The sequence below is a fragment of the Canis lupus genome, chromosome 17 (genome assembly GCF_003254725.2).
Source record: "Canis lupus dingo isolate Sandy chromosome 17, ASM325472v2, whole genome shotgun sequence".
Lineage (NCBI taxonomy): Eukaryota > Metazoa > Chordata > Mammalia > Carnivora > Canidae > Canis > Canis lupus.
The window spans coordinates 15,247,915-15,274,335 of record NC_064259.1 but is presented as its reverse complement, the minus strand read 5'-3'; the positions used below and the strand labels follow the sequence as shown (position 1 = coordinate 15,274,335).

Below are 26,421 nucleotides of genomic sequence, written 5' to 3'. Positions count from 1 at the left end.
TGGGTTGCTTCCACCTTTTGGCTATTGTGAATAATGCTGCTACGAATATATGTGTACAAATATCTATTTGAGTCCCTAGTTTTAATTCTTCTGCATATATACCCAGAAGTGGAATTGCTAGATCATATGGTAGTTGTTTTTAATTTTTTGAAGAACATCATTCTTCATGTTTGAAATGGCTCAAAATAAAACAATCGCTTGGTTATTTTTAAGTGTTTCATGACGAGAAGAAGTTGTTATGAAAAAAGTTGTGTTTTCTCCCATCTTGACTACAAATACACTTACATGCATCTGATATTCTTTGGGAAGTCCTTGACATTGGCTCTCCCAAGTCCAAGCTCTTGGAAGGTTAATCTGCACCCATACTGATACTCAAGCTTTGCTCGCCAGTGATGGCTTCATGTGGGAGCTGATCCCATTCTGGCCAGTGAGGTGGGAAAAGGAACGTGTGTGTGTGTGTGTGTGTGTGTGTGTGTGTGTGTGTGTGTGTCAGTGGGGGGGCACTTCAGGGAACTATTTCCTCACTCCCAAGAAAGCCATTCATCATTTCTGGACAAGGGTGTGTTAGCTGAGATGGCTGGAAATGCTGCAGTCATCTTGACACCTTCCCAAATGTGGAGCCACACCAGATGGCAGAGCTGAGAGGTGGGAGGGCCTTAAGTTCCAGTTGTGTGGCGCTCTTGGTTGCACCATGAGTAATGCAGGTACGGTACACACAATAAATGTTCTGTTATTCTAGCTGGTCGAGGGGAAGCTATTAGTTGAGGTTGAGAGCACGTCCACTGCTTTAATAAACAGCTTCTAATTTAAAGAGTTAAACAAGTTATATACGTGTGTGTGTATACATATGTATATTCTCATTAAACAACTTAATAATAAGTAAACTTAAAAATTCTCCTACACTGTCTCCATCCTGTCCGCTCCCCACCCCCACCGGCAGAGGAAAAATTTTTTACCTCCATATATATAGTCTATGTACGTTACACACGTTTTTGTTTTTAAAAAAACTGTGGCCATACTATATAGAGATCACTTTTTTTTTTGAGATTTTATTTATTTACTCATGAGAGACACAGAGAGAGAGAGAGAGAGAGAGAGAGGCAGAGACACAGGCAGAGGGAGAAGCAGGCTCCATGCAGGGAGTGCAATGTGGGACTTGATCCTGGGTCTTCAGGATCGTGACCTGGGCTAAAGGCAGATGCTCAACCGCTGAGCCACCGAGGCGTCCCTAGAGATCAGTTTTTAACTTGCTTTTTCACCTAAAAATAGCTTTGAAAAGTGTTGCATGTCAGGACTTAAAACACCTGCTTTATTTTAAAAAGTGTTGTATGGGGCGCTTGGGGCGCTCAGTCGGTTAAGCGGCTGCCTTAGGCCCATGTCCTGATCCCAGGGCTCCCCCCACTCAGCGGGGAGTCTGCTTCTCCCTCTGCCACCCCCCCTGCTTGTGTTGTCTCTTTCAAATAAATAACATCTTTAAAAAAATAAAAAGTGTTGTATAGTTTTCCAAGGTGTGGGAATATTCACAATTATTTCACTTTTTCTTTGCTGGTGCACATTCAGACATGCGTGTTTGGACACTGGTGGAAACACTTAGGAAGAGTAAACGCACTGAGGCAGAGTTCCTGAGTGGAAGGCTAAGCGCATTTTAAGGGTTGATAGATGCCGACTTGCGTGAGGCTGCCTAGGCCTGAGCCACATCGGGCGCCTACTGCAGTGAAGGCCAGCCCGTGCCCAGGGTCCCACACTCTCCCCACAGGGCCGGCCTCTTGCCCCTTGCCGCCCCAGTGGCGACAAGTGTGCATTTCTCCCATAATGAAGTTGGGGTGCCCATGGGAAGAACGAGACACTGGCCCTGCCTTCCTGGAACCTGCTTTTCTTTTAGTGGCAAAAGGAAGAAACACATTCAAGGCAGTTAGTGGTTCACCAGGGAGGATATTAAACATATTCAATAAGCCATGTTAAGAACACAAATCAGAATGAGGACCCTGCCAAGGGTGCCTCCAGATGGGTCCCTCCTCTTCCTAGTCTGCCCAAAGAAATACTCATTGATTTGGGGGCAAATATAATGTGGAACCACTAAACTGGTGATTTTTTAAAGACTTCATCAAACCCCACCACCACCCCAAATTTCTTTTTTGTGCAGTAGAAAAAAGCCAGATTCCAAACTGACCTATTTTTTCCTCCACACTGGGTTGAAAGGACTAGTGAACTGACTTCAGACCCGTGGAGCCAGCTCCCCTGGGAGACACACAGCCTTTCTACTAAAAGGGCTTTTTAACCCACCACGACTCCCTGAGCTCCCGGAGAGACCCTGCCTGCTGCCACCCTACTGAATGATCCGTGATACCAAGGCACTCAGGGACCCCACATGAGGCCTCCCCCCAAACCCTGATGAGGATCTATCATCCTCCAAAGACAGACCTGGGGAAACACATCCCAAAATGGGAACTGCCCAAGATCAAACAGGTATTCAGAGCAGGGACAAGAACAGGGCTGCGTACTGTTCCATGGCATCACCTTTCAGGGCTCTGCTAGGGAAATGCGGCTGAGCTGGGGATGCAGGAGGCTGTGTAGACCTGCCGGGTGGGTGGAGAACCCAGAGGCCCGCAGCGGATTGTCCCTGCCTGTGTAACCAAGATCCAAGAAGGCTTACATCTTTTCAAGAGAAACACCGGGGACTGCTGAGAGGCAGCCTTCTTGGTGCCCAGTTCAGGGCAACTGAGGCCCACCCTTGCCCACTGCCCGGAGAGATGGGTGAGGAAGATGCCATCTTTGGTCTCCAGGTCCAGGAACGAAGGTCGCCTGGCACCATCTCTACCGCCTACCAGATTGCAGGCAGGGCCTGGCAGGTTCCTCCCTTTTCTCTCAAGGCCATCTGCGCTACACCCATAGGCCTTCGTCGCCTTTTTGCACAGAGGTGCCTGATTGGTGCCGGAAACACGGAGGTCCAGGGCCTCTTGGGGAACCACCAAGGAGCAAGCGCTCAAGCGGTGCTCCTCAGATGTGCAGGCCAGGGCAGGGCCCACCCGGGAAGAAGGCCGTTTGTTTTTCCATTTAGCTCAGAGGACGCAGAGAGAGGGCAGTGTTCTACGGAAAGACAAGAAAGTTTTTTTTTTTTTTTTTTTTTAACCGCGCGTCCTGAGCCCGTCCTGCTGTTCAAAGTAAGGCCCCAAATTTCCAACTCTTTCTGGAGTGCTGGCAGCAGGCGAGGGCATGCGGGAACCTGTCCTCGGGACCCCTCCCGCACAGCCGGAGGGGGGGCTCCCTCGGCTTAGGGCCCCATCGCCTCGCGCCCCCCCCCGCCCCCCCCAGCACAGCTCAGCGGCCGGGACGTGGCGAGGCCAACGCACCTGGAGGCCGCTCGGTGCCCACGCCCAGAGGGCGCTGCAGACCGGTGCCCGCAGTCTAAGACGGCCGCCCGCCCCGCCCGCCGCCCTCCCGGACGGCGCCCCACTATCCTGGGCCAGGGCGGAAGGGGGGCGCGCCTCGGACCCGCCACCCGGGAGCAGGGGAGCTCAGACGCCGCGCACCACGACCCGTGCGGACCGCAGCTCGGGGGGCGGGGGAGGCTGTCCCCGGCGGGGCGGGGCCGGGCGGGGCGGGGCCAGGGCGCCGGGGGCGGGGCGCTCCAAGGGGCCGGGCTGGGTGGCTCAGGGGGCGGGGTCCTGGGGGTGGGGACTGGGCTGGCCCCGAGACCCGGCGAGCTGGGGGTGGGGGGCTAGTTCTTGCAACGGCTAAGGGCCTGTGGGTTTATTATAAGGCGGAGCTCGGCGGGAGCGGTGCGGGCGGGAGGCGCGCGCGGAGGAGTCGGGCGGCCGCGAGCGGACTGCAGCCAGCGGGTCCCGCAGCCTCGCCGGAGACCGCCGCGCGCGGGGCATCGCCCGAGGGTGCGGCGGCAGCGACCCGGCGGCCCGGCCGGAGCCCCGCGCGGTCCGACCCCGCAGCCCCCGCGCTCCCGCCGCCGGCCCGGGCAGCATGAGGCGCGCGGCGCTGTGGCTCTGGCTGTGCGCGCTGGCGCTGCGCCTGCAGCCGGCTCTCCCGGTGAGTGCGGCCCGGGCCGGGCGGGGAGCGGCGGGAAGCCGGTGCTGCGGAGCCGCGGGAGCCGCGGGAGCCGCGGCGGCACGTGGGGGGAGGGGAGCGGGGCTTGCCTTCCCGCGCTGGCCGGCCGGGCCCGGGGCGGTGACCGCGAGAGCCGGGCTCGCGCCCCCGCCGCCGCCGCCGCCGCCGTCGGTGGGCGCCGCGCTGGGGGGGGCTCGGGCGCCCCGCGGAGAGGAGCCCGCGCCGGGGCCCCGCCTGCGTCGGAGCCCGCCAGCCCGCGGGGCGCCGGCTCCCCTCCGGGCACTGGGGCGCCGCAGCGGCCGGGGCTCCCGCCGGCGGCCCGGGAGGGTGCAGCGACCCCGGCCGCGACGCCCCGAGCGCCCGGCCCGAGTTAGGGCGCGGCGGGGGCGCGTTGGCGGAGGGGCCGGGGCCGGGGGGCGCGGGGGGCGCGGCGGCGGCGGGGGCGGGGGTTCCGGGAAGTTGGCCCCCGGACGCCGGAGCCCCGCGGGAACCCAACTTCGGGGCCGCAGAAGTTGTGCCGCCCGCGGAGGGCGCGCGGTGCCGGCCGGCGTCCGGGCGGGGGGACCCGCAGGGCCCTTCCCTGCCCTCCCCTCCCCTCCCGTCCCCTCCCCTCCCGTCCCCTCCCCTCCCCTCCCCCCCGGCCGGGCTTTGTGCTGCGGCCGCGCGCGGGGAAGGCGGGTCCGCGGCCCGCCCCGGGGACCGGGGGCAGCGACGGGCAAATGTGGCGGGGGCGGGGGGGGGCTTTGGGGAGGACCCAGCACCCACCGCCGGCGAGGCGCGGGCCCCCGAGGGCCCCCGAAAGCGATCTCCGCCCGCCGCCGCCCGCTAGCCCGCCTTCCCCACCGGGGGCGCTTTGTTCTCGGCCCCTGTAACCCTTTCCTGGGCGCCGCCCGCCGCGGCCGGGACCTGGGCGGCCGCCAGGTGTCAGCGCTGCCGCGGCTGCCCGCGTCCGCCCCAGCCCCACAGCGCCCCCGGGACGGGGCGGGCGGCCGGGCTCGACCCCTTCCGGACGTGGCGGGCTCCGGCCACCCCATCTGGACCGCTCGGCCGGCCCGGGTCGGGGAGGCACGTGGGCGGGGGCGGCGGGGGCCGGGCCCTCCCCCGGGAAAGTGGCGTCTGCGCGAGGCTCGGCGACGCCGGCCCCGTGAGCCGCCCTGGGGCTGTCCCTTCGCTCTCGGGGGTTCCCAGGGTCTGGCTCAGGTGCGGGGCTGCCCCGGCCTTCCGGGCGACCGTTGCGTCTGGGCCCGTTTGGAGCCCGGAGCAGGGCCCCGGTGCCCCTGGAATTGCTGACGAGCCGGAGTTGCGGACGGAGGGTGCCAAGCCCGGGGAGCCATGGGGACAGATGGGATTTCTGAGCGCCCTCTCGGGTGCATTCCTGGCCCTCGGGTCCAAGAAGCTGGCATCTGGCTTCCTCTCTGACTAGGTCGCAGCCTCTGCGAGACTCGGGTTTTGTCTCGAGCCGGGGAGGGGAGCGGAGGTGTGCGGCTTACCTCCGTGGCCACCTGGCCGCCTTCCCTGGCTGCCCCCCTCTCTCTCCAGGCCCAAGAGTGGGCCTCCGCGGAGGCTGCTGAGGTCGGGTTCTCCACCCATTTCCAGCCAGAATGGGGAGGAGGGCGCTTGCTGGATCTTTTGCCCACCTTGGTTGAAGCTGGCATTGCGAGCTGGGATCCCAGAGCCCGGGTCACATGGGGGAGGCAGATGGGTTGTGAGGTTCTGTGTGGACCGGTCTCCCCAGAGTTTCCTGTGTACTGGGTAACGGCACATGCCGCAGTAGGAGGAGGCATTATATCTTGGCCTAGAAACTTTGACACGTTACAGAAGGAGACTCAGGACTGGGAGGCAGTTGAGTCTCAAGAGGGAAAGGATGGAAGGAGGGAGTCTCCTTAGAATGTGGTGGTGGGAGGGCTTCCTGGAGGGGGTGGCTGAGTGGAGCCTGGGAGCACTAAGCTTTGGGGTTAGACCTTGGCTTGGAGCTCAGGTTTTCTTTTTTTTACTTTTATAAAGTGTGTTTTCTCTTTCCCAGTCCTGCCTTTTTTCTCCTACTATGGGTGTCCCTGTTGGGTTAAAAGTGGGAATCAAGTGGCGTAGAGGACCCCCCCCCCCCCCCAACGGCCCTTCCTAAAAGAAATGAGGCAATGGGGTTTGCCGAAAATAGGAGGAGGTCTCTAGGTTGCAGAGATTTGGTCCTCTCCCAGGGTTCCACTTTGGTCCCAGTGGGAAGCAGATCAGAACCCCCTGGGGACCGGTGAGGTAGGGCGTGATCCTGGGCACCTGATTTTGAATGGACAAGGGAAGGCTGTTAGGGCAGGAGGTTGCTTGAAACCACTCCCAAGAGACAAGAACAGGTTTGTCTAAAAAGGGTTCTCTGTGCGTGTGTGTTTCCCGTGGTCTTTTGTTTCTTCCATGCCAGAAAAATTGCTTGTTCTGGAATAGTTATTTGCTGTTTTCCTTTCCTTCCCTTTTCTCTTTCTCGAAAGGCATAAAATCCCTTTTTGCCCTAATTATGGGGGCTAGTAGAGACATTTCCCAAAGGCCTGGCAGAGTTGGGGGGGTGAGGTGGGGGAGGCGCTAACTGCCTCCTCCTGGGCTCCGAGCCTTCTAGAGGTGATGTCACTCCTGGCTTCAGCTCCACCAGGAGGGTGGAGCTGTTTTAAGTCTCTACCTGTGGCTCATGGTGGGTTCCAATAAAACCTCATTAACTGAGATTGGTGGGGAGAGGGATGAGAAAGGAGAGAGGCCTGGAAAGAATTAGTGAAAAGCTTGAATTTTGTAGTATTTTATAGAGGACTGTTTCCTATTGCAGAGTTTCGGATTCTGAAATCCCTTGGGAACGAGGTATCCTTGGTATCCAGGTTTTCTTAGTGAGCTAAGAATCCATATTAACCTCAGAAATATTCTTATTTTGGGCAGGTCTCTGCAATATTTATTTTCCTTCCTTTATTAACAAAAGAATACTAAGCATAACCTAATCTGGGGATGCTAGGGTCCTCCTTGTTGTCACTGTGTCACATTAGGCATTTAATCTCCCAGGTTGGTTGTGCTCCGAAGAGCACCTTGCTCCCTGTCCCGGGCGCCCCCAGGTTGGTACACTCTGCATCCTGCTTTGCTCTTTTCTTCCATCTGGGATCGCAGCCCGAGGTGACAGTTCTGGGCCTACGTGTAGCAAGCAGCTTTCCTGTTGAGTTCTAATTTGCACTTTCCTCCAGCAGTACTAAGACACGAGTCGCATTCATTAGAATGATCGCTGAGTTTTCAGCGCTGAGTGCGAGTCTCACTTGTGAGTAATGTTCATGATCTGTGGTGCGCACAGTTTCTGCCTCCGTGAACCCCGCTGGGATCTCTGCAGCGTCCTTGATAGTACCTAGAATAACAAAGGCTGTCCAGGGAAGTGCCCACGGGCCCTCTCGATGGACAGGTGTGAATGACCTCTGGGAGGAGGCACCCCATGACCCCAGGTTCTGAGTTGTAAGTGACTTGAGAGTCCCAGGTCGCCTGGGCCTGGCGAGGCTAACTCGCTATAAATCCTGATAGGAAGGCCCCTTGTTCTCTTCACCATGTTCTATTCGGATTGAAGTGCACCCTTCCGCGTGCGCCCATGCTGTTTGGCAGGCCAGAAAGAGCTTTGGATGCAGTAGAGCCCCAGGACCGAGCCTCAACCCTGCCACTAATTTACCATGTAATCTTGGGTGAGTCACTTCACCCCCAAGTCTCGATGTCCTCTGAACAGCGGACGTCATACCTGTTCTCCCTGCCTCTTTCTGTCACTGCATATTCATTCCATAATGAGCACTTTGAAAGGGTTTGGAAACGCAAGTGCCGGAGAGAAAGGGAGCTATCGAGAGAATTCCTGGTACCTTTACTTGTTGAGCGCCCAATGCTTTTCTCCTATTCTTATTTCATCTTTACCCCAAACCTTTATGATATATGTCATTGCCCTGCTTTTGTGGATGGGGCCTAGAGAAGTGAGCCCCTCCAAGGGGAGCCCCTGATGCGGGAGAACCAGGATTTGTACATCTGTGAGGGCACATGGGTGGGACATGGATGGATGGATGGATGGATGGATGGATGGATGGGCTGTCGAGTCTCCCCAGTGAAGCCCAGCACAGGAGGCTGCCTGAACCCTAGGAGGCCCTTTGGGTGTTTGCTGCTGCATTCCAGGGAGCCGTGGGTGTGCATGGGCTGGATGGAGGGGGCACTGCGCTGGGCTGAGCTGGCCTGAACAGTGCCTTTAGGCGAACCCTGAGCATTGGCAATCCTGGGCTTGGGTTGAGTTCATCCAGTGGCTTAGGGACAGGCAAGAGTTGCTCCCAGAAGCCAAGGTCAGGAAACAGTGGGACCCAGGAGATGAGAGTGGGATGTGCTTCTGATGCCCATGCAGGGACCATATGTCCTCGGCTTGGTGCAGAGTGGCCTGTTGGGGCAAGTGTCCCCATGTTTGGATGGTGCCTGCGTGCTTGTCCCCAGGGCAGCAGCCAGTCTGCCCTGACTTTTATCTTAGGCACTAGGGGAACATTTGTGGGATTAATAGAAACGTTTTTAAGCTTGGGAGGCAGGCACCATGGTACCACCCAAGTGACCAGATACCCAGGACTCCTGGCTCCTGTGCTGGGTTCCCTGCTGCCCCCCCCCCCCCCAACACTAGGTCTCCCCGAAGGAGTAGCCCTGAGGAGAATGGGTCGTTAAATGATTTCTAACCCTGGATCCCTGCTAGTTTTACAGAACAAACAATTTCTTGGTTTCTTCCTTCTTTTCAACAACCAATTTTGAATTTTGGGGTTGAAAGCCCACCCCCCCTTGAGGGCCTGCCTAAGAGTGTCTAGAGAGAAGGAATGGGATTAAGGGAGTCTGTGGAAAGAGGGCTTTTGGCGCCAGGATCCTGCGCCCTGGAACAGATTCAGCACGGTGTCATTTCCCTCAGCTGTTCCAGCAGACGTTGGGCTTCAGACGGGAGTGTGCCTTCTGGAACCTCCCTGTGCGCGGGCTGGGAGCACCCTGACGGCGCCCACGGAGGGCAGGCATGTGCGTGTCCCTCAACACAGGGAGGCACGTGTGAGGCCCCAAAGGCAAGGCCCCGCGCCCCGGGTCACCACGGCAGCTGTGCAACTTCCAATCGTCGCGCCAGCCCTGGGACACCAGCTCGGTGTGCATAAAGGCACTGCTCCTGCCTGTCCTCGGGGAGCTACCATTGGTGGCGGAGGGGGCTCTAGAAGGCCCCTTGTATTTCTGGGCCTGAGGCAGGGGCACCTAGTTGGCTTCCCCGTGCCGGTGCCCTGGGACCCAGAGGAGTGCGGCCGGTGATGGGGGTGCCGGGGTGGGGGGTGGGGTAGGTGCTGAGGGGAGATGGGCTGAGCTTGCTCTGGAAAGTCCTGCTGCCCGTGGTGCTGTGCAGGTTTGGGGAGACAGGGTGTCCAGAGGGGCGCAGGGAGGGAGTGCAGTGGCCAATCTTGGGTTTGGGACCAACCACGGATAGGGAGAGGGGAAGGCTGGTGGCCAGGGCTGCTCCTCGACACACCTGTTTGCCCGTGATGTTTCCTGCTGATGATGCATGTGCATGGAGGCTTCTGGATGCACCCCCTCCTGCCTCTGGGGCTCCTTGAAGGCCTCTCTTCTCCTGGCATTTGTTTATGGCTTCACGGACTGCCTCCTTGTAGGTACAGGCTGCTGCTTCCCTGGCCTTCAGTGCAGGGAAAACTCTAGTGAGGCCCCTGAGGGGGGCAGCCCCACCAGAGGCTGCGTGTGTATGAGTGTGTGTGTACATACGTGCAGGTGTGGGGTGGTGGACACGCAGCATGGGTTGCAGCTTTGCCTGGGTGGTCCTGACTCTGTTTCCCTGTTGGGCTCTCCTGCTGGTTTGGCTGCAGTCTGTTTCTGGGGGGAACCTGGTTCCCACCTGTCTGCAGCTTCCTTTTCAGAAGCCAGGGAGTGATCTTCCCCTCTCCTCTCCTCTCCTGGTGGACTTTTTCATCTTCAGCTGCAATCGGATGTTCCTCCATCCCTGGTGTTAGAAGTCTTTGGACTGGGTGCCTGGGTGGCTCAGTGGTTGAACATCTGCCTTTTGCTCAGGTCGTGATCCCATAATCCTGGGATCAAGTCCTGCATTGTGTTCCCCACAGGGAGCCTGCTTTTCCCTCTGCCTATCTCTCTCTCTCTCTCTCTCTCTCTCTCTGTGTGTGTCTCTCATGAATAAATAAATAAAATCTTTAAAAAAAAAAAAAGTCTTTGGAAGCTGCTCCTACAGAGAAGGGCAGCCGGGACACCCATCCTTCCTAGTCCCAGCTTAGGCCCTGACTGGGCTGGACAGGTCTTTGGCTCTGTACCTCAGTTCTCCCATCTGCTCAAGCCGTCTCCTTCCCCTTTCTCCGCTCTGATGGCCATGTGCTTGCAGAGAGACCTTGTCCTGGGGAGGGTGGAGGTGGCAATAGGGGACTTGGCTGGGGCTTAGGGTCCTCCGCTGTTCTTTTCAGGGAACTTGAGGGGACACTCCCTGGCTGAGGAGTCATTTGTGGGGGTGGAGGGCAGGGCAGGCTGCTTGGAGGAGGTGGACTTAGAGCTCAGTGTGGGAACCAGAGGTGGACAGGGGACCCCGGGCAAGGTCAGACTTGGTGATGTTCTGCACACGCCCAGGCATCCTGGCCAAGTGCCCCAGGTCCGTTCATCAGCAGGAACGGAAGCCATGTCGGGCAGGTTGGGGCAGTGGGGCAGGCAGTTATGTTTATCGCTCCACTTGTCAGCTGAGTCATGGTGCCAGGCCCACAGATCCTCCCCTGACACTCACCCAACCAGTCTTGACCATGAGCCCACTATGTGTCAGGCATGGGGTGGGGAGCAGCCCAGTGGGGCTGACTAAGGCTCTGCTACCTGCCTTCTACCTGGCCCTCCTCTTTGCTGCTGAGTGACTTTGTGCAACAGCCTGTCTTGGCCTCAGTGAGCCCATCTGTGAAATGGGGGGAGGGGGCAAAGAAGCCGAGGTGACCGTCCTGCATTGGGGTGTTCATGCATCTGGGCGTTTGTGGTGTCCTATTGTGTCACAGGACTGGTGGGCATCTGGGTGGGGCCTATCTCTGTTCCTGCTGGCCCAGGAGAGTTCTTACTTAACCCCTGAGGGTCATGAGCCCTCCCAGACTTGACCAGATCTAAAGCCTAGAGCCTGGACGCCTGCCGTGTGCATAGCCCCGTGCAGGTGGGGAGTGGTTCGTCCCTGGTCCAGGGGCGGGTGGAAGAGAGGGTGGCCATTAACTGGGACCAGACCAGACAGGAGAGTTGGTCTGTGCAGACAGGCCAGGGGAGCAGTGTCTGTAAAGGTCATTCACCGAGAACGCCTTCATCCCAGAATCCCGCGGCAGTTTCTGATGAGAAGCTCAGGCCAGAAGGCAGGTCATTTTCTGGCCAAAGGGAGTGGCAGGGGTGGTGGTGCCCTGATGGGGGCAGCGGGGGTGGCCGAGGCGGTCAGGCCTGCTCCGGGACCGTTCGTGGGTACCATTGACCTCCAGGGGTGTTAGGAGAGTTGTCCTGTCACAGTGACATTGAACCCACAGGCTTTCCCACTTGGGGCTGCCTGGCACTTGCTGTGGCCACGCCAGCCCTTGTTGGGTCCCCTCTGGCCCTGGGTGGGTTGAATGTGGGGCAGTAAGGAGGGAGCTTCTGGAGGACCTGGGCGCATTCGTCCACCCCAGACCTAGCACGTGCCGGGCAGCGGGAGGCCCTGGGGGACCCGAGGACTGCTGGTTCCGTGCCACCCACACCACAGTGGCCGCTGACGCCCGGGGCCTCGCCTGCCTGCTCGGGGACCTGACAGTGTCAGGTGCAGAGGCTGCACTGGCTTTCCTCTCCATGGCTTGTCAGCATCCCTGCTCCCCCAGAGACCGTCCGGGGCCTTGGAGTCCCATCTCTGGGGAGTGTCCCCGACAGATGCATGATCAGGTTTGGGCTCGCAGGGCCCCAGGCTGCAGGTGTTGTTTCGGGAGCCTCGGAGACTGTGGCTGGGGCTGACGTCGCTCCACCTTCTCCCAGAGAGAACTGCTGGGCCACCGTGCTGCCATCTGTGGTGACCACATCTCCTCCAGGGTGCCATGTGGGGACCGCCTGGTCCGGAAGACCTCCAGGCTGGCCAGGGCCTGTGGGCTGGGACAGTGGGCACACCTAGGCAAAGGGGGCTCCTCAGACTCTGCCCCAGCCTCCTCTCTCTGGCCTTTCACAGGCACTGGGCTCGGGGTACCCTGTAGAGGGGGGCCGTGGAGGAGGAGCATGCTTGTAAAGCTTCCCTGGGGTCATCCTGGTTGTAAGGTCCTGGGAAGGCCTTGAGCTCTGGGTCCTGGGAATGGTGTGAGGAGCAGAGAACCTGCGATCTCGCCCACCCTCCCCTCTACCCGCTGCAGAACAGGGCCCTGCTTCCAGACTCCTACCTGGGGGCTGGGCATCCAAGGGACACCCTGGTCCACCTTTCCTCCCAGTGGAATGCCAGCAGCCTGAGCCTGAATGCTTGGGGTAGGTTCCGGGGTCCTGAAGCTGTGGGGCCCGGGACGCCAGGTGGGATCTAGAACTGGCTGGCCAGTCGGCATAGGTGAGTGTCACCAGGGACTGGGGACAGAGCAGTGAGAGGTGTCCTGTGGAGGCTGGGAAGAGCAAGCCGGTGGAGTTCAGATCTTCCCCAGGCTCCATCACATCCTCCCCGGGTACCTTGGGCATGTTTCTTTATCTGTCTTCCTAAGTCTCACTTTTCTCTTCTGTAAAGTGGGCATTTTCTTATGCCTCGGAGGACTTTTGAAAAGACCCCAGGAAGTAATGTATGTGGCATGATTGAGAGCCCTTTGCTTGCCTGGGCTCAAGAGGAATAAGTCTAGGGGAAGTTTGGAGGCAGACTGTGTAGGGAGTCCCCGGGGGAGAGCCCCTGGTGGCAGTGGCAGCGGAAGGAGTACAGTCTGACCTGGCCTGGGGGTGCAGTCACTTCATGTGAATGGCCGGCTGGTCTGACTCCGGTGCGCTGATGTCACAGGGTCTGAAAACATGGCTTTTGCCCCTTCTCAGAAAGAGTCTTCACCGGCAGGCCAGACTCTGCTCGCCTCCACCTGAGCCTCGGCCAGGGGCTGGCTCCTGACCCCAAGGAGGTGTGGGCTGGGCCGGGTGGGGGGGAGGGGGAGGAGACAGCCAGACACCCGGCACCTGGGCAGGGGCTCGGGCCAGTTGAGCAGGGCCCTAGACTGTGGGGGGCAGTGGCTTGCAGGGCTGCAGACTGAAGGTCACCCTGGAGAGGGAGCTCGGCTCGGCTGGACCACCACAGGGTGCCGGGTGCCGGGGAGGCCCCACTTCTGTGGTCCTTCCTTCTGCGCTGCCCTGGTGCCACCTCCCGTGGAAATGATGGCCTTTTTCTTCCTGTGGGTGAGAGAGCCACGTGGTCCTCACTGACGGTGGTTAACACAGGCCTGCCGATTGCCTGGCCCTTCATTGGTCCCGTGCCCTGGACTAACGATTTGTCCCTTTTGCCTCAATTTCTTTATCTGGAGGATGGCTATGTACTAGCACCTTAGGTTATTGTGAAGATTAATTCAGCTACAGTGCTTAGATTAGTGCCTGGCACGTGGTGCACAATAAATATTAGCCCTAATAACTATTTTTTTCCCCTGTAAGGCCTAATTCAGCTATTTCTCAATACCTGAGTATTGAGTATTTTCGAGTAACACCCAGCCCAGCTTAAAAGCCTTAGGTTCTTACTTCCACCCCTGACTGTCCCTGGGCCCTGAGTGCGGTGTTACGGCCCCTGCCTGTCCCAGGTGACTCCAAGCTCCGAAGACCAAGGCTGCATCCATAGCCTCCCTTCAGTTGCCTTAGCATCTGTGTGCAGGTGCTGCTACCGCCTGGAGCTCGGCGCTGGGCACGGGGGGCTCTGGGAGCCTTCCAGCCATCAGGAGGCCCCTGGTGGTGTTAGGTTGACAGTCGAGGGCCTTGAGGCTGCTTTGCCTCTGTTTGAGGTGAGATTCCACCAATAAGCTGGGGCGCAAGCCCAGCCTCTTCAGATCTGGTCTTCATGGAAAATTCTGCCTTGGGTTGCTCAGGCCCCAAATTCCCAGTTCCACCCTGCCAGGGTGCCCCCATGGGACTCTTTCGAGGACACTCTGCCCTTCCTGTGTCTTTGGGCTGCCAGCAGCCTCAGTGCCTAATCAGTCTGGATTGTACTTTATCCCAGAGCCAGGATCCCAGGCTAGTCCGTTCTTCTGCAAGTGGGAGGAGCAGCCATGTATGTCTGTAGCTCAAAGTGGGAACAAAGGCAATTGAGTCTTTCTTGGGTATGGGGTTGGCTGGCAACCGTATTCTGACACAGGTTAAAAAATTTGCTCTTGGCATCTCCCAGCTTCTCTTTTGTAATCCTTTCCCATCTTCCATAGCTCCTACCCACCCACACTGCCCCAGTTCCAGAATGGGCCCCTCCCCCCATGTAGAAGTGCTTTATACTCTAGTGTGAGTGACTAGCACTGGATAGGCTTCCCAGAGGTTGCCCTTTTTTTTTTTTTTTCCTTTCCCAGAGGTGTTTTAAAGAGGATGCTCTGCAACTGCAGGGACGCTGACTGGGTAAATTTGGGTGATGAAGTGCTCCTATTCTTTACACTCGCAGCTGGAGCCCTGACTAGTTGCAGGTGTCCGGCAAGCTACAAGTTTCTGCGTCTGTGAAACTTGTGACAATACTTTATTTAGACAGAGTAGGGGGAGGGTGTCTCTAGAAGCCCATGTGCCAAAAGTGTCAGGCCCCCAAGCCTGGTGGAATCTGGGGGTTAATCAGCCAGGGAGGAGTGCAAGGGGGCACCTGTGATGGCTGGGTGGGGAATCGTACCCTGAGCTTCTGGTCTTAGCTGTCTTGTTAGGATAGCCAGGGCTGAGGAGGGACAAGCCTCTGGAGGCCTCAGCTGCTCCCTCTGTCCCCATGGGTTGCCAGTTGCCATCCCAGAGTCGTCTTGATTTGGAATATCTCCATCATGCTGCCTAGGCCGTAACCCTTGGGAAGCTGAGAGCAATGACACCGAGTCACTCTGGTCAAGTGCCCTCCCCCCACTTGCCATGGTGGGTCCTCCCCCTGCCGAATGCCGTGTTTGTGGTGTACCCCTCAGGTGGGCTCTGCTGGAGCCGCTGCACCTGGCCAGCCCCTTGGGGGCAGGCCTTGACCTCCCAGCCATGGACTGGGAACTAGGAGTCCCCTTGCTGTCACTCAATGGACAGATGGGGAACTTGAAGCGAGGTCTTTTCCAAGGTCATCTAGTAAGTTGGGCACAGAGCCCAGGCTCTACCCAGGTCTTCCTGGTGTTGGGTTTGGTCACTTTCCCCTGGCCATCTCTTGTCTGACTCCCAGGGCGGCCCCGGCCACAAAGGCTGGCAGGGCCAGGCCGGCAGCCTTGCTCAGCGCCCAGCCCAGGGCTCTCACAGGCGGGGAAAGCAGAGGAACTGGTCTTCCAGCTCTGCAGCCCCACACCCAGCGTCAGCTGGGCCCTTCCGAGACGAGTCCCAGCACGTGGGCTGCGAGCGGGCGCCAGCTCGGTGGAGGGGTGGGTATGGGGTGCTGGTGGCAGCTCTCCCCTGGCTCGGGCCTTGGGCCTGGCACTGGCTGCCAGGATCCGTCCTCCCCCAACACAACCTTGTCCTCTCGGGTACTTGAGTTGGGCAGAACGAGCCAGGGCAAAGGGCTCTGTGACCTTGACCTCAGGCGTCCCATCATAAAGCCCAACATTCAGTGCCATGGGAAATGCTGCTGCAAAGGGCTACTTTAAAGCTCAGTGCGGATGCTGCCCTGCACCCTGGCCCTGCCCTGGAATCCCCCAGATGGTGAGTTCTGCGTCCGAGTGGCAGGGTAGGGACAGCTCAGGTGGGTTGTGTGTTTGCGGGGAAGGCTATATGCCTAGGAGGTCCCCTGCAAGGTGCTCCTGCCAGTAGAAGTGCTGATGGGGGTTGGGGGCCTAGGTGCCCTCATGGCTGCTCAGGGTGAAGGCTGCTGCTGTTCCCCGGGCCCCTGCCGCCCTGGGCCATGCCCATCACGCCCTCTGCAAGTCCCAGCTTGACTTGGTTCTGGCAGAGAGACACTGAGCTGATAAGTCCCCGTGCCTGTCAGGCCGGAAACGCTGATGCTTCTCTGAGGCACTGGTGAGGCCCCTACCCCCCCGGGAGTCATCTGAAGTGGGGTCCTCAGGGTCTTGAGGCCAAAGCTGGGGAGATCCGTGCCTCTCAGTGCCCTAAGCACGTCTCCCTGGCAGCTCCTAAGTGAGGAAAGAAGCCTTTGGAGAGAAAGTGATTTATCTGCCAGCACCCTGATATCCTGGGCCAGGGGAGAGCCGGTATCTTCCTGGCCGTGGCCTGTAGTCCTGCCCCTCCCACCTAACCTGGCTGTCTGTGGCCAACGCAGCACCCCTATAGCATTCTGGCCCCGCTGACAAGGAGTTGGGGGCACTGCTCCCACGTCCCAGCCTAGCCCGTTAGAGCACTAAGGGAGTTGAGGGTCTAGCCAAGCCCCCCCTGTTGTCTAGAGAGAGGCAGAGAGCTGCCCAGGTCCCCTGGCAAGGGAACAATGGAGCTAGGCCTGCCCGGGGCCAGCCACCCTGGTCAGACCAACCCCCCCCCCCCCCAACCTCCCCTGGCTCTGGTTCTTTCCGTGAGACACTTGGTCCAAGATGCTTTGAGTGTGACCTGCCTGGCCTGTCCCCTCAGGTCCATGCATAGGCCTTGTTAGCTAGGGCTAGAGGAGGGGGTACAAATGATGCCCCCGGTGAGGAAAGCAGAGTCACAAACCCCCTGCTTTAGGGCACCAGGTGTTCGGTGAGCCGCAGGAATGGGGCTTCGTGTTCTGCAACATTCTTTCCCCTGCCACCACCCCCCCATCTCCCACCCCATCTCCCTGGACAGGCAGGTGTCCCTGAAAGGCTGCAGTGAGGCTCTGCAGCCCCTGCTCCCCTCCCTGGTCTGCCCCGTCCCGGGGGTCCCACCCCTCTTGCCAGGTCAGTGCCTCAGGCCTGAGATACCATGGGGTCCGGCAGCCCTGGGCCGGCAGGACGGGCTGGACGCAGCCTGGGCTTTGTCCGCTGCTGCGTGTGCTGCTAGCAATGGGAGGGCCCGTGCCTCTGCAAGTTCAGGATTTCCTTAGCTCCGCTTAGCTTTTTTGCAGATGAGGCAGTCACTTGGTGTACTGTGTGCGGAGAGCGGATGGATCAGAAAGGTAGAGAATGTTCCAGAGCCATCTTGGGTCCCTTCGTCCCCAGGGCTTGTCTACGGGGGTCTGTTGCTATTTGGTGCCGCCTCTTTGAGCACGACCTGAGTGAGGGTCTTGGGACCTTTGTAGGATTGGCCTCCCCCAGAGCCCAGGTCCTGGGCAACTCCAGGCTAGATGTTTTCCTGTCTAGGTTACTGTTCCCACGTGGAGTCTGCATACCACCACAGGAGAGCGGGGACTTTGTTCAACACCAGAGCCCTGGGCCTTTGTCCCAGACCCACTGAGTCAGCCTCGGGGACGGAGCTCAGAAGACTTCACCTCCGATCGTCTCCTGACGATCCGTGATGCTCAGGGACGCTGAGGAAGAGAGCCTCTGGCCTGGACAAAGGCAGTGGTTTGCATGTCACTATGGGTCAGTTTGGCATCTTAAGGCATAGGTGGGGGAATATGCTAGGGTTCTGTAGCAGAGGCCTCAGGCCTTAGGCCTTATGAACTCTAGGGGGACAGTGTGTTGGGGTGGAGGCAGGGGGCTCGTTTTCCTTAGTTCCAGAGATCTGACCAAGAAACTGACGGGGGTAAGGATTTCTTTAAAAAGAAAATTGTGACTCTCTTAACCCTCCTGAGCATGCCTGCAGCCTCGTGGGACCTCTGGGTGGGAGCGATAGGAGAAGCGGGTCCCCTCAGGTCAACAGCCCCAAAGCTGGCACCAAGGCTGGCTGCTTAGGAAAGGCCATGGCCAGCCTCTTTGTCTTTGGCTTCCCTGGACACTAGTAGGGCTTGTGGACTCAGTGACTTGGCTCAGCTGCCCGGGCTTTGTCGCCCCACTGGGACAAATACGGCCAACAGATACCTGAACCTCCTTTCCTGCTGGATGAGTGAGCCTGCCTCGCTCTGAGGTCCCCAGCATGGTTAAGGTTGGTGACTTGGGGCCAAGCATTGTCTTACTCTCTCTAGGTCTGCCTGGAGGCTTCGGGGCCCAGCCCCAGGGTCTCTAGAGGGTGACCCTCTGTGCCCCAGTCTCCCTTTGGGAAGCCCAAGGTGGGGCTCCTGGCTGTGTGCCCTGGGAGCTTGCCAGGACTGGGACCAGACCAAGTCTTTTCTCTCCAAAGCCCCTGGATGGTGATCCTTTTGATGTTAAGGACCCAGTTTAACACCCTCCCGTAACCTCCTTATGCGATACTGTACTTTGAGCAGCGTGTGGTTGAAAGAGCAGCACCATGCAGTGAACTCAGTAATGCTTCCCGGAGGACTCGTGCTTCATCCATCACATAGGTCAGGCAGCAGAGGACACATGGTTAGTGATTCAGGGTGTGGGGTGGAGACCACAGGTCTTTGGATGTGTTGGCTGCCGTTGATGGGGTGGCGGGAGTCCAGGGAGCAGGTGGACAGGCGGCCTCTTCCGTTCGTCCAGAGTTAGAAGCCCCGGGTCCACCGTCTGCACTTGAACCCCTCCGAGATGTCCACTCGTGGACAAAGGGTGGGACCTGTGACCCAGCCATGGAGCCCTTGTCCTCTAGGTGTCTCGGAGGGATGCTTCCACACGGCTCCAGGCTCCTGGGGTGGCCAGGGCAAGGGGGCTGCTCAGATGGATGTTGCCAAGGACAGCGGCCCTCTCTCTGGCCAGGGAGGGCTGGGCTTGAGGCTCTGCCTTCTTGAAGCTCCTCTGCCCACAGACTCCTGATCCGTTCCTGGGAATGGCTGGTGGCAGCTCGATGTAGACTTCCAGCCCCTGGTGGCTCAGAAACGATGTGGGCTGGCACCCTGATCCCCTTGGCTGCTGGGGCAGGGCTCAGGGATTCTTACCTGTGATACTGTCATCCCGTAGCCCCTCTCATCCCTTGCGGCTGGGCTGACCAGACTGGCCTCTTGGGATCTGTGCTATGGAAGCGAGCACAGACAGGCCTCTCAAAGTAGATGGGTCAGCCACGGGGTCTTCTGGGGCCAGAGAGGGGGAGAGCCGGGCAGGTGAGGAGAGCACGTGCAGCCACAGCTCGGTGGCCTTGGGCAAGTCCCTCATCTTGTCTGTTTTCAGTTCCTCATCTGTGGGAGCTGCTAATCTCGGGCCTGCCTGCCCCAAAGGGTAAAGGTGGAAAGGTCTAGAAAGTGTTTCCAGGGCCCGAGAAAGCCTCAGTTTCTCATACGCTCTTTCCTGCTCCCCTGGAGCCCTGACCCGGGTCCCCTCTCCAGCCCTTCCACGCATTTCGGGTGTGGCCACAGACCAGGGTGGCAGAGATGGAGATGGGCCAAGTTCCTCTCATACTCCGGGTCCCCCAGCCTCCCTGTGTCTGCCCCATGACCCCTGCCCTCCACTGGAGCCAGACCTGGCCAGTGGGCTTTTAAGGGTCTGTGCTGTGGGTGGGGAGGGAGCAGATTGACCCTTAATTACTTTGAGCAAACAGAACGTGCTTAGATCTTACTACAAGGGTTTCGGTTTGTTCAATGAGAAGTAGATCTTTCTAGGACTCGCACAGGCTAAGGAGCCCCATTAAAGGTGTGAGCTGGCCTGCCTTTACCTTCCCAGGCTCTTTGAGGTGGGTTCCAAGCTGGGCCAACCTGTCCCTAAGCAGCCCCAGGGGCTGTGGCCACATGGTGTTGCAGGGACCCCCGGTGGAGGCAGCGCTGCAGGAGGTCTTGGGCAGCTGGCCACAGGCCCTTAGCATAGCTGCCTAAGTGAAACTGGAAGTCTCACCCAAAATGCCAGAGTCAGCGGGCACCGAGTGATCCAAGTTCAGACCGAGCAGTTTCTGCTGATTCCTCCCCAGGGAGCTGAGGTCCTCAACCAGGGTTCAAGCTGGAGGGGAGCAGGAGGTCACTGCAGCCCTTCCCCTGGTGGAGACCCAGCCCCGAGAGGGGAGGGGCTGCCCTGAGGCCAGGGAGCTGGTTTCAGCAGAGAAAGCGTTTGCTCAAGAGCTTGTTGTGTAAACAAGATCGCACAGGGATAAGCTGAGCCCAGTTGACGGAACAAATTGTTTTTAGGGACTGGGCAGATCCACAGTCTTACCTGGTGGCGAAAGAGGCCCCGTTCTTGGGAAACTGCTAACCTGTTGGGGCTTCTCCATGTAGGTGAGAGGCTGGGCCTCCCTGGCGTCTGCCTCCAAGGTTGACAGGGTCCCGCTGCACTGGGTTCTCCGCAGGCCTCCTCCCCTCACCTGTGGGGTACGGCCTGGACCCCAGACTCCGGCTTCTGCTGGGGGATTTGGCTCTCGTTGCTCCGCGGCTGAGGCTGCTCTGGCTTGATCATGCTCCTCGTTGAGCATCCTCTCTGGGACGCCGTCAGTGCACTGGGAGAGCTGCTCTGCTCATCCTCTGGGGCCTCCTTGGGAGTCGTGATGGCAGGTGGAAGCACTGGAGGGGTGGGGGTCCCCTGAACGCTTGCTCCCCCTGCCCCCAGGCAAGCTGCCTGGTGGGAATCCGTCTGCTGGGGCCTGGCATGCATGTTGGGGTGGGGTACCCACTCTCTGCCTGGTGAGCAGTATTCTTTGCTACTGAAGGGTACGGGCTTAGGGGAGGTGAGCGCAGCTTCGAAGACAGGTGTGGAGACGGGACAGGGGGACAGGTGTCGGCAGCACCACCTGGGGCCAGCGCATGCAGGATGTGGCCTGAGGTGCAGGTGGAGGGCCCAGACTACGGGAGTTTGTTCAGATGGGCCACGAGAGCTCAGACAGGCCTTTCTGGGGCCAGAACCGTTTTCTTGGGGGTGAGGGGAGAGGTATTTGGGTTTTGTACTTTCAGAGGAAGCTCAGTGGTATTTCTAGCCTGGTGGTTTCTACACGTGTGTGAAGCCTCCCTCTGACCTGAGCCCCTGGCCGCCAAGCCTGCACCTGGTCCAGTGCTGCCCCAGGCAGCCTCAGGAGGCCAAAGGTCCTGCTTGTGCCTCCCTGCTCTGCTCCATTCAAGAGTGAAGCTCTGTGGCCTGTGGCCAGGACCCGGCGAGGCCTCTCGGCCGGAGGAGGCCTGCTGCCTGGGCCAGAGCCCGCCTCTGACAAGTCTATGCAGAGCCTCCTGTCACCTGGCCCCGTCCTGCCGCTCTTCCGAAACCCTACCACCTCCATCCCATCTCTTCCCAGCAGGCACCAGAATCCTCTTATCCATGCTGAGCGGCTCTCGCTCCCCAGGTTAGAGCAGTGGCTGCGGTAGGTCGGGGGCCTTCTGCAGGCCAAGGCTCTGTTAGGTTCTTCATGTGCGTGACCTCATTGAATTTCTGCAACTTTCCTGGAATGTAGGTATTACTACCGCCCCCATTTTACAGATGGAGAGACTGTAAAATGAGGCTATAAGAGATTTACCTCAGGCTAGTGTGGCTGAGGTTAGGGGGTCTCTAAACCCGTGTGCTCTGAATTGTGCTGCTCTGCCTCTTTATTCAGTTTTTGTTCTGGCTGAGACAGCTGTTTGCACACAGGTCCCTACCAGGCCAGCAGCCCATTTATCGGTGCCTCCTGAGTGCAGGACCCCTTCTAGATCAGTGTCATCTGTCCCCAGCCTAAAGGGCATCCTGTCCTTCCTTCCCCAAGGGGGTCTGGACCCAGTCCTTCCCATGGATGAGAAAACAGGCCAGGTGCAGGAAGACACAGTGTGGCCAGGCCTGGGGCTGTCTTCTGCGGGCAGCCCTGCCTCTCAGCACAGCTCCTCCTGTGACCATCCCTGACCTCTCTCCCGGGAGGCTCTCGATGTCCATACCCTGATGCCCAGCATGCTTGGACAGTGCCGCTCTGGAGTCAGGTTACTGGGGGGTTATTTCTGGAGCTCTAAAAAACCCCAGTATTGGACCCTGATGGCCCCAAGACCTGATTTCAGTGTCGGGTGAGCTCACAGGTCCCACTGGGGCTGTGGCCTCTGTTCCCAGTAATGGCATCTTCTGCTGTTCTTCTAGGAGGTCTGGGGCTCCCTTACCAGACTGCGCTTCTTGGGACAAGAACCCTGCCCCTTCTCATGTGTTTTTGCACCCCCAGCACAGGGCTGTGTCGTTGTATCATTCAGGGGTTTGTGGGGGATTGGAGGGCTGCCCTGAGCTGAGGGTCCTAGAGCCAAACACACAGGTGTCTTTCCTGTGCTGTGTGTGTGTGGAGGGGGGCAGCTCACCCAGCTGTCTAGGACAGGGACCCCAGAGTAGCAGGGCCTCAGCCAAGCCTCCACTCATACCCTTTTCTGATCCTTTTCTAGCAAATTGTGGCCACAAATGTGCCCCCCGAAGACCAAGATGGCTCTGGGGATGACTCTGACAACTTTTCTGGCTCCGGTGCAGGTGAGTGGATGTGACGGCAGGCAGGCAGCCCCCTGGCTGGGCCTGGAGGGTGATGCTAGGGAAGAGAGTGGGGTCCACGCTGCAAGGAGAAGGCATGTATAGGCTGGAGGAGTGAATGCTGGGGTTCCAGGAGGCCCTGGGGGCCTTGTTGGGGAGACTTGGGCTCTTATTCTCCTAACTCCCTGGGCAATCTTTGAAAAGGTGGACTTCTCTGGGCTTCTATTTCTTCATCTGTAAAATGGGAGTGTATCTTGACTTCGTAAGACTTTTGGAAGATATTAAAGTAACACAGAGCCTAGTGGGGTGTAGATCTTCCGTGATGCTCCCTCATCTCGCCCTCTTCTTTCCCTGGGGGAGTGAAGTCCTTGAGCCAGGGGTGATCAGGGAGGCCTCCCAGGGATGGGGCTCTTCAGCAGGATTTTGGAAGAGGGCTGAGGCCATCCGTGGGCAAAGTGGCCAAGGTAGGGGCCTGGGAGCTGGAAGGTGGGGCACAGGCCTCTGTTCTTGGGGGGCTGGGCCTTTCTGGGGAGAGGGCAGGTGGATAGGGAGGAGGCCAGAGAGGTGTGTGTACCATGGACTGGGCATTCAGGCTCCCCACCCAGGGAGTGGGCTCCAGCAGCCACAGGAAAGGTTCCTTCCCTGATGGCCTAGATGTGTCCTGGCACCAGGGACCATGCTGTCCCCAGGCACATGCTGGAGAAAGAGCAGCTTTCCTCCTCTAATTTCCAAAGCTGACTTTAGCCTCACCTGGTTCTACCCTGGGGAACCAGCTGCTCACGAGAGGGTTTGTTCTGCTGGTGGGAGTGCGGGCCCGTGTCCCTGCCATCCTGCCTGGGTGAGCTCTGCTGCCCCAGATGTTCTGGGCCTTCCCCGCTCCAACGAGCTCTGCTTCTGGGCCTCCAGGTGCTCTGCAGGACATCACCTTGTCACAGCAGACCCCGTCCACCTGGAAGGACATGGCACTTCTGACGGCCATGCCCACGGCTCAGGAGCCCACCGGCGCGGATGACATCGACAGCTCCACGTCCATCCTGCTGACCAGAGAGGGCCCCGAGGGGGGAGAGGCCGTGCTCGTGGCAGAGGCGGAGCCCGGCTTCACTGACCGGGAGAAGGAGACCGCCCACCCCCCCAGCGAGACCACGCCGCACCCCACCACTCACAGGGCTTCGACCGCCAGAGCCACCACGGCCCAGGGCCCTGCCACCCTCCATCCCCACAGGGACGCGCAGCCTGACCACCATCAGATCTCGGTTCTTGCAGAACCCAGCCAGCTCGACCCTCACACCCCGAAAGTGGAGGACGGAGGTCCCTCTGCCACCGAGAGGGCCGCCGAGGACGGAGTCTCCACTCAGCTCCCGGCGGGAGAGGGCTCCGGGGAGCAGGTGAGTGCCCGCTGGGGTCCCCCGTGTCTCCTGGGCCGGGGGTGGCTGCTGCTACCTGGTGGAGCACAGTGCAGGGGGCTGAGGGGCGCTGGCTGGCTCATCTGGCACACCCAACACCCTGTGTCCCATAAGCATGTCCCGTTCCCCACCGTGAGGAAGGATCACAAGGTCCCACCTTCCCCTGCGTCTAGGGCCAAGCCCCGGGGCGGGGGGTGGGGTGGGGGGACAGGCTAGACCTGAGACCAGAGCAGAGCAGTCCTTCCCAAACTGAAGCGAGCGACTGTAAAGGCTCTACTGGGTCTTTCTGTCTTTTTTTTTTTTTTTTTTTTTGTCTTTCTGTCTTCTAATCGTGGTGATTTTACACTTAACATGAACACGAGCCTATTTATTTTCATATAAATACCTGTTGCTTTGTATCACTTGGTGTGACGTCACTGCCACAGTCCAGCCAGGGTCTGGGGTGATACGATGAGAGGTGCCTGACTTTGGGGTCCGGGAAGTCTGGGCTCGGTGTGTCTGAGCCGGTGGCTGCAGTGACCAGGGAGGCCCGAGCTGCTTCTGGGTTCGGAAATAAAACTGGATGTGGATGCCGCCGCCGGCAGTGGCCCACCCCGGCCTGAGACTGTCCCTTGCCTCCCGTAGGACTTCACCTTTGACGTATCTGGGGAAAACACGGCCGGGACAGCTGTGGAGCCTGACCAGCGGAATCAACCCCCAGTGGACCGTGGGGCCACGGGGGCCTCACAGGGCCTCCTGGACAGGAAGGAAGTGCTGGGAGGTGAGTTTCTCTCAGGTGGGGGGGGTGGTCTGACCGCGGCCACCTGGAGGGCTGCCTGGTGTTGGGGGGCTGGCTGTTTACCGGGAGGAGCACCGAGCGGAGCTGGCCTCCCTGCCTCCCACAGGGGTCATCGCTGGAGGCCTCGTGGGGCTCATCTTCGCCGTGTGCCTGGTGGGCTTCATGCTGTACCGGATGAAGAAGAAGGACGAGGGCAGCTACTCCTTGGAGGAGCCCAAACAAGCCAACGGCGGAGCCTACCAGAAGCCCAGCAAGCAGGAGGAGTTCTACGCCTGACGGGGACCGGGCTCCTCCTCCCCCTGCCACTCGCTAGGCCCCCACTTGCCTCTTCCATGAAGAACTGCAGGCCCTGCCACCATGCCGCCTCCCCAGCTCCCTGCCCACGGACTTCCGGGGCGCGCTGGGGGCTCTCGACTCTGCTTCTCTGACTTCTGCCTGGAGACTTGGGCGCAGGGGCTTTCTCGCGCGTGACCTTTCCACCACAGCCAGCACCTGGCATCTCCTCATTCTGACTCAGTTTCTCCTACCTGGAGCAGCCCCTCCCCTGACCCAACTCTGGAGAGAAAGGGGACCCCGCCGCTTCACCCCTGGATGGGCCTGCTGGCTGAGGGCTGGCACATCTGTAGCACTTGCTGGTGGAGACCAAGGGTCTGGGGGCATTTTACCCCCCGACCCCCGTCCCCCTCCCCCCCGAGTGGCGGGGAGAGGAGTGCAGAGCTCCACCAGATTCACATTGTTTTGTGGGGAGGTCTCATTTAGATATCAACTTGTTTTTGCACATGTTTCCTCTAGTTTCTTTGTTCATAGCCCAGTAGACTTTGTTACTTCTGCGGTAAGTTAAGTAAGTTGATTCGATTACTCCCATCTTGCTTCCCTAATCTACGGCGAGGAGACAAGCATCCAGGGTTAAGACTTTTTTTTTTTTTTTTTTTTTTTTTAAACTAGGAGAACCAAATCTGGAAGCCAACATATAGGCCTATGTTGTGTGTTGTCTCTGATTTTGTCACTCACGTGTGCAACAGGGTATGGAATGTGTGTCTGTGGCCCCGGCGGTGGGCTGGCTGGTCCTGGCTGCCGTGGGCAGTTGCCTCTGGAGCGGTCAGGCCTATGCCCATGGACTCGGGGCCGCTGTCATATGGGGGAGCTGCGTGAGAATGGAATCCTGGCACCTCTGGCTGGGGACCGAGGAGAGAGAGGACCGTCGGGTGGGCGAAGTGGCAGTGGGCCCAGAGAACCTCCTACGGACCCAGCCCTCCCTTTGGTCCCCCAGAGAAAAAGTCTCTGGGGGACATTTTTCCTCCAGAAGGTGACGAGAGGGGTCTGGGCACACCTGGCACGGAGCTGATCCACAGAGGACCAGGTTCACCTTTGATTAGCTCCTGTGGCCCTGCCCTGGGCTGGAATCAGGAATGTTCCAAAGAGTGATAGTCTTTTGCTTTTGGCAAAACTCTACTTAATCCAATGGGTTTTTCCCTGTACAGTAGATTTTCCAAATGTAATAAACTTTAATATAAAGTAGTCATGTGAACTCTGCTGCCTTTGCTTCTTCTCTCTGTGCTGGTCGTGTGGACGTGACCAGCCTGCTCTCTAAACACAAACGATATTGGGAAACTTGGCTAAAAACTCTGTGCCTTTATCTTTCCCGTGGGGAGGGATTCTGGGGCCAGAGTCCCTCTGGTTTGTTTGCTCTTTGTTTTTTGTCTTTGCTGAAATTCTTCTGGAGGTCAGTAGGTCCAACCAAGGTTATATAAGGCCTGATAGA

General features: G+C 58.9%; 1 protein-coding gene across 3 annotated transcripts; it reads left to right on the top strand.

Moving 5' to 3' along the window:
* The first annotated feature begins 3,734 nt into the window (after positions 1-3,734).
* SDC1 (syndecan 1) lies at positions 3,735-26,177 on the top strand. 3 transcript variants are annotated; one of them, XM_025454579.3, is made up of 5 exons: positions 3,735-4,041; positions 22,400-22,481; positions 23,385-23,863; positions 24,506-24,641; positions 24,766-26,177. In XM_025454579.3, the coding sequence occupies exons 1-5, from the start codon at positions 3,976-3,978 to the stop codon at positions 24,933-24,935; spliced, it is 933 nt and encodes a 310-aa protein (XP_025310364.1). In that variant the 5' UTR covers positions 3,735-3,975; the 3' UTR covers positions 24,936-26,177. The 3 variants fall into 3 exon arrangements, with proteins under 3 accessions (XP_025310364.1, XP_025310363.1, XP_025310365.1); XM_025454578.3 differs by lacking the exon at positions 3,735-4,041 and adding an exon at positions 14,557-15,864; XM_025454580.3 differs by lacking the exon at positions 3,735-4,041 and adding an exon at positions 17,625-17,651.
* Positions 26,178-26,421: the final 244 nt, after the last annotated feature.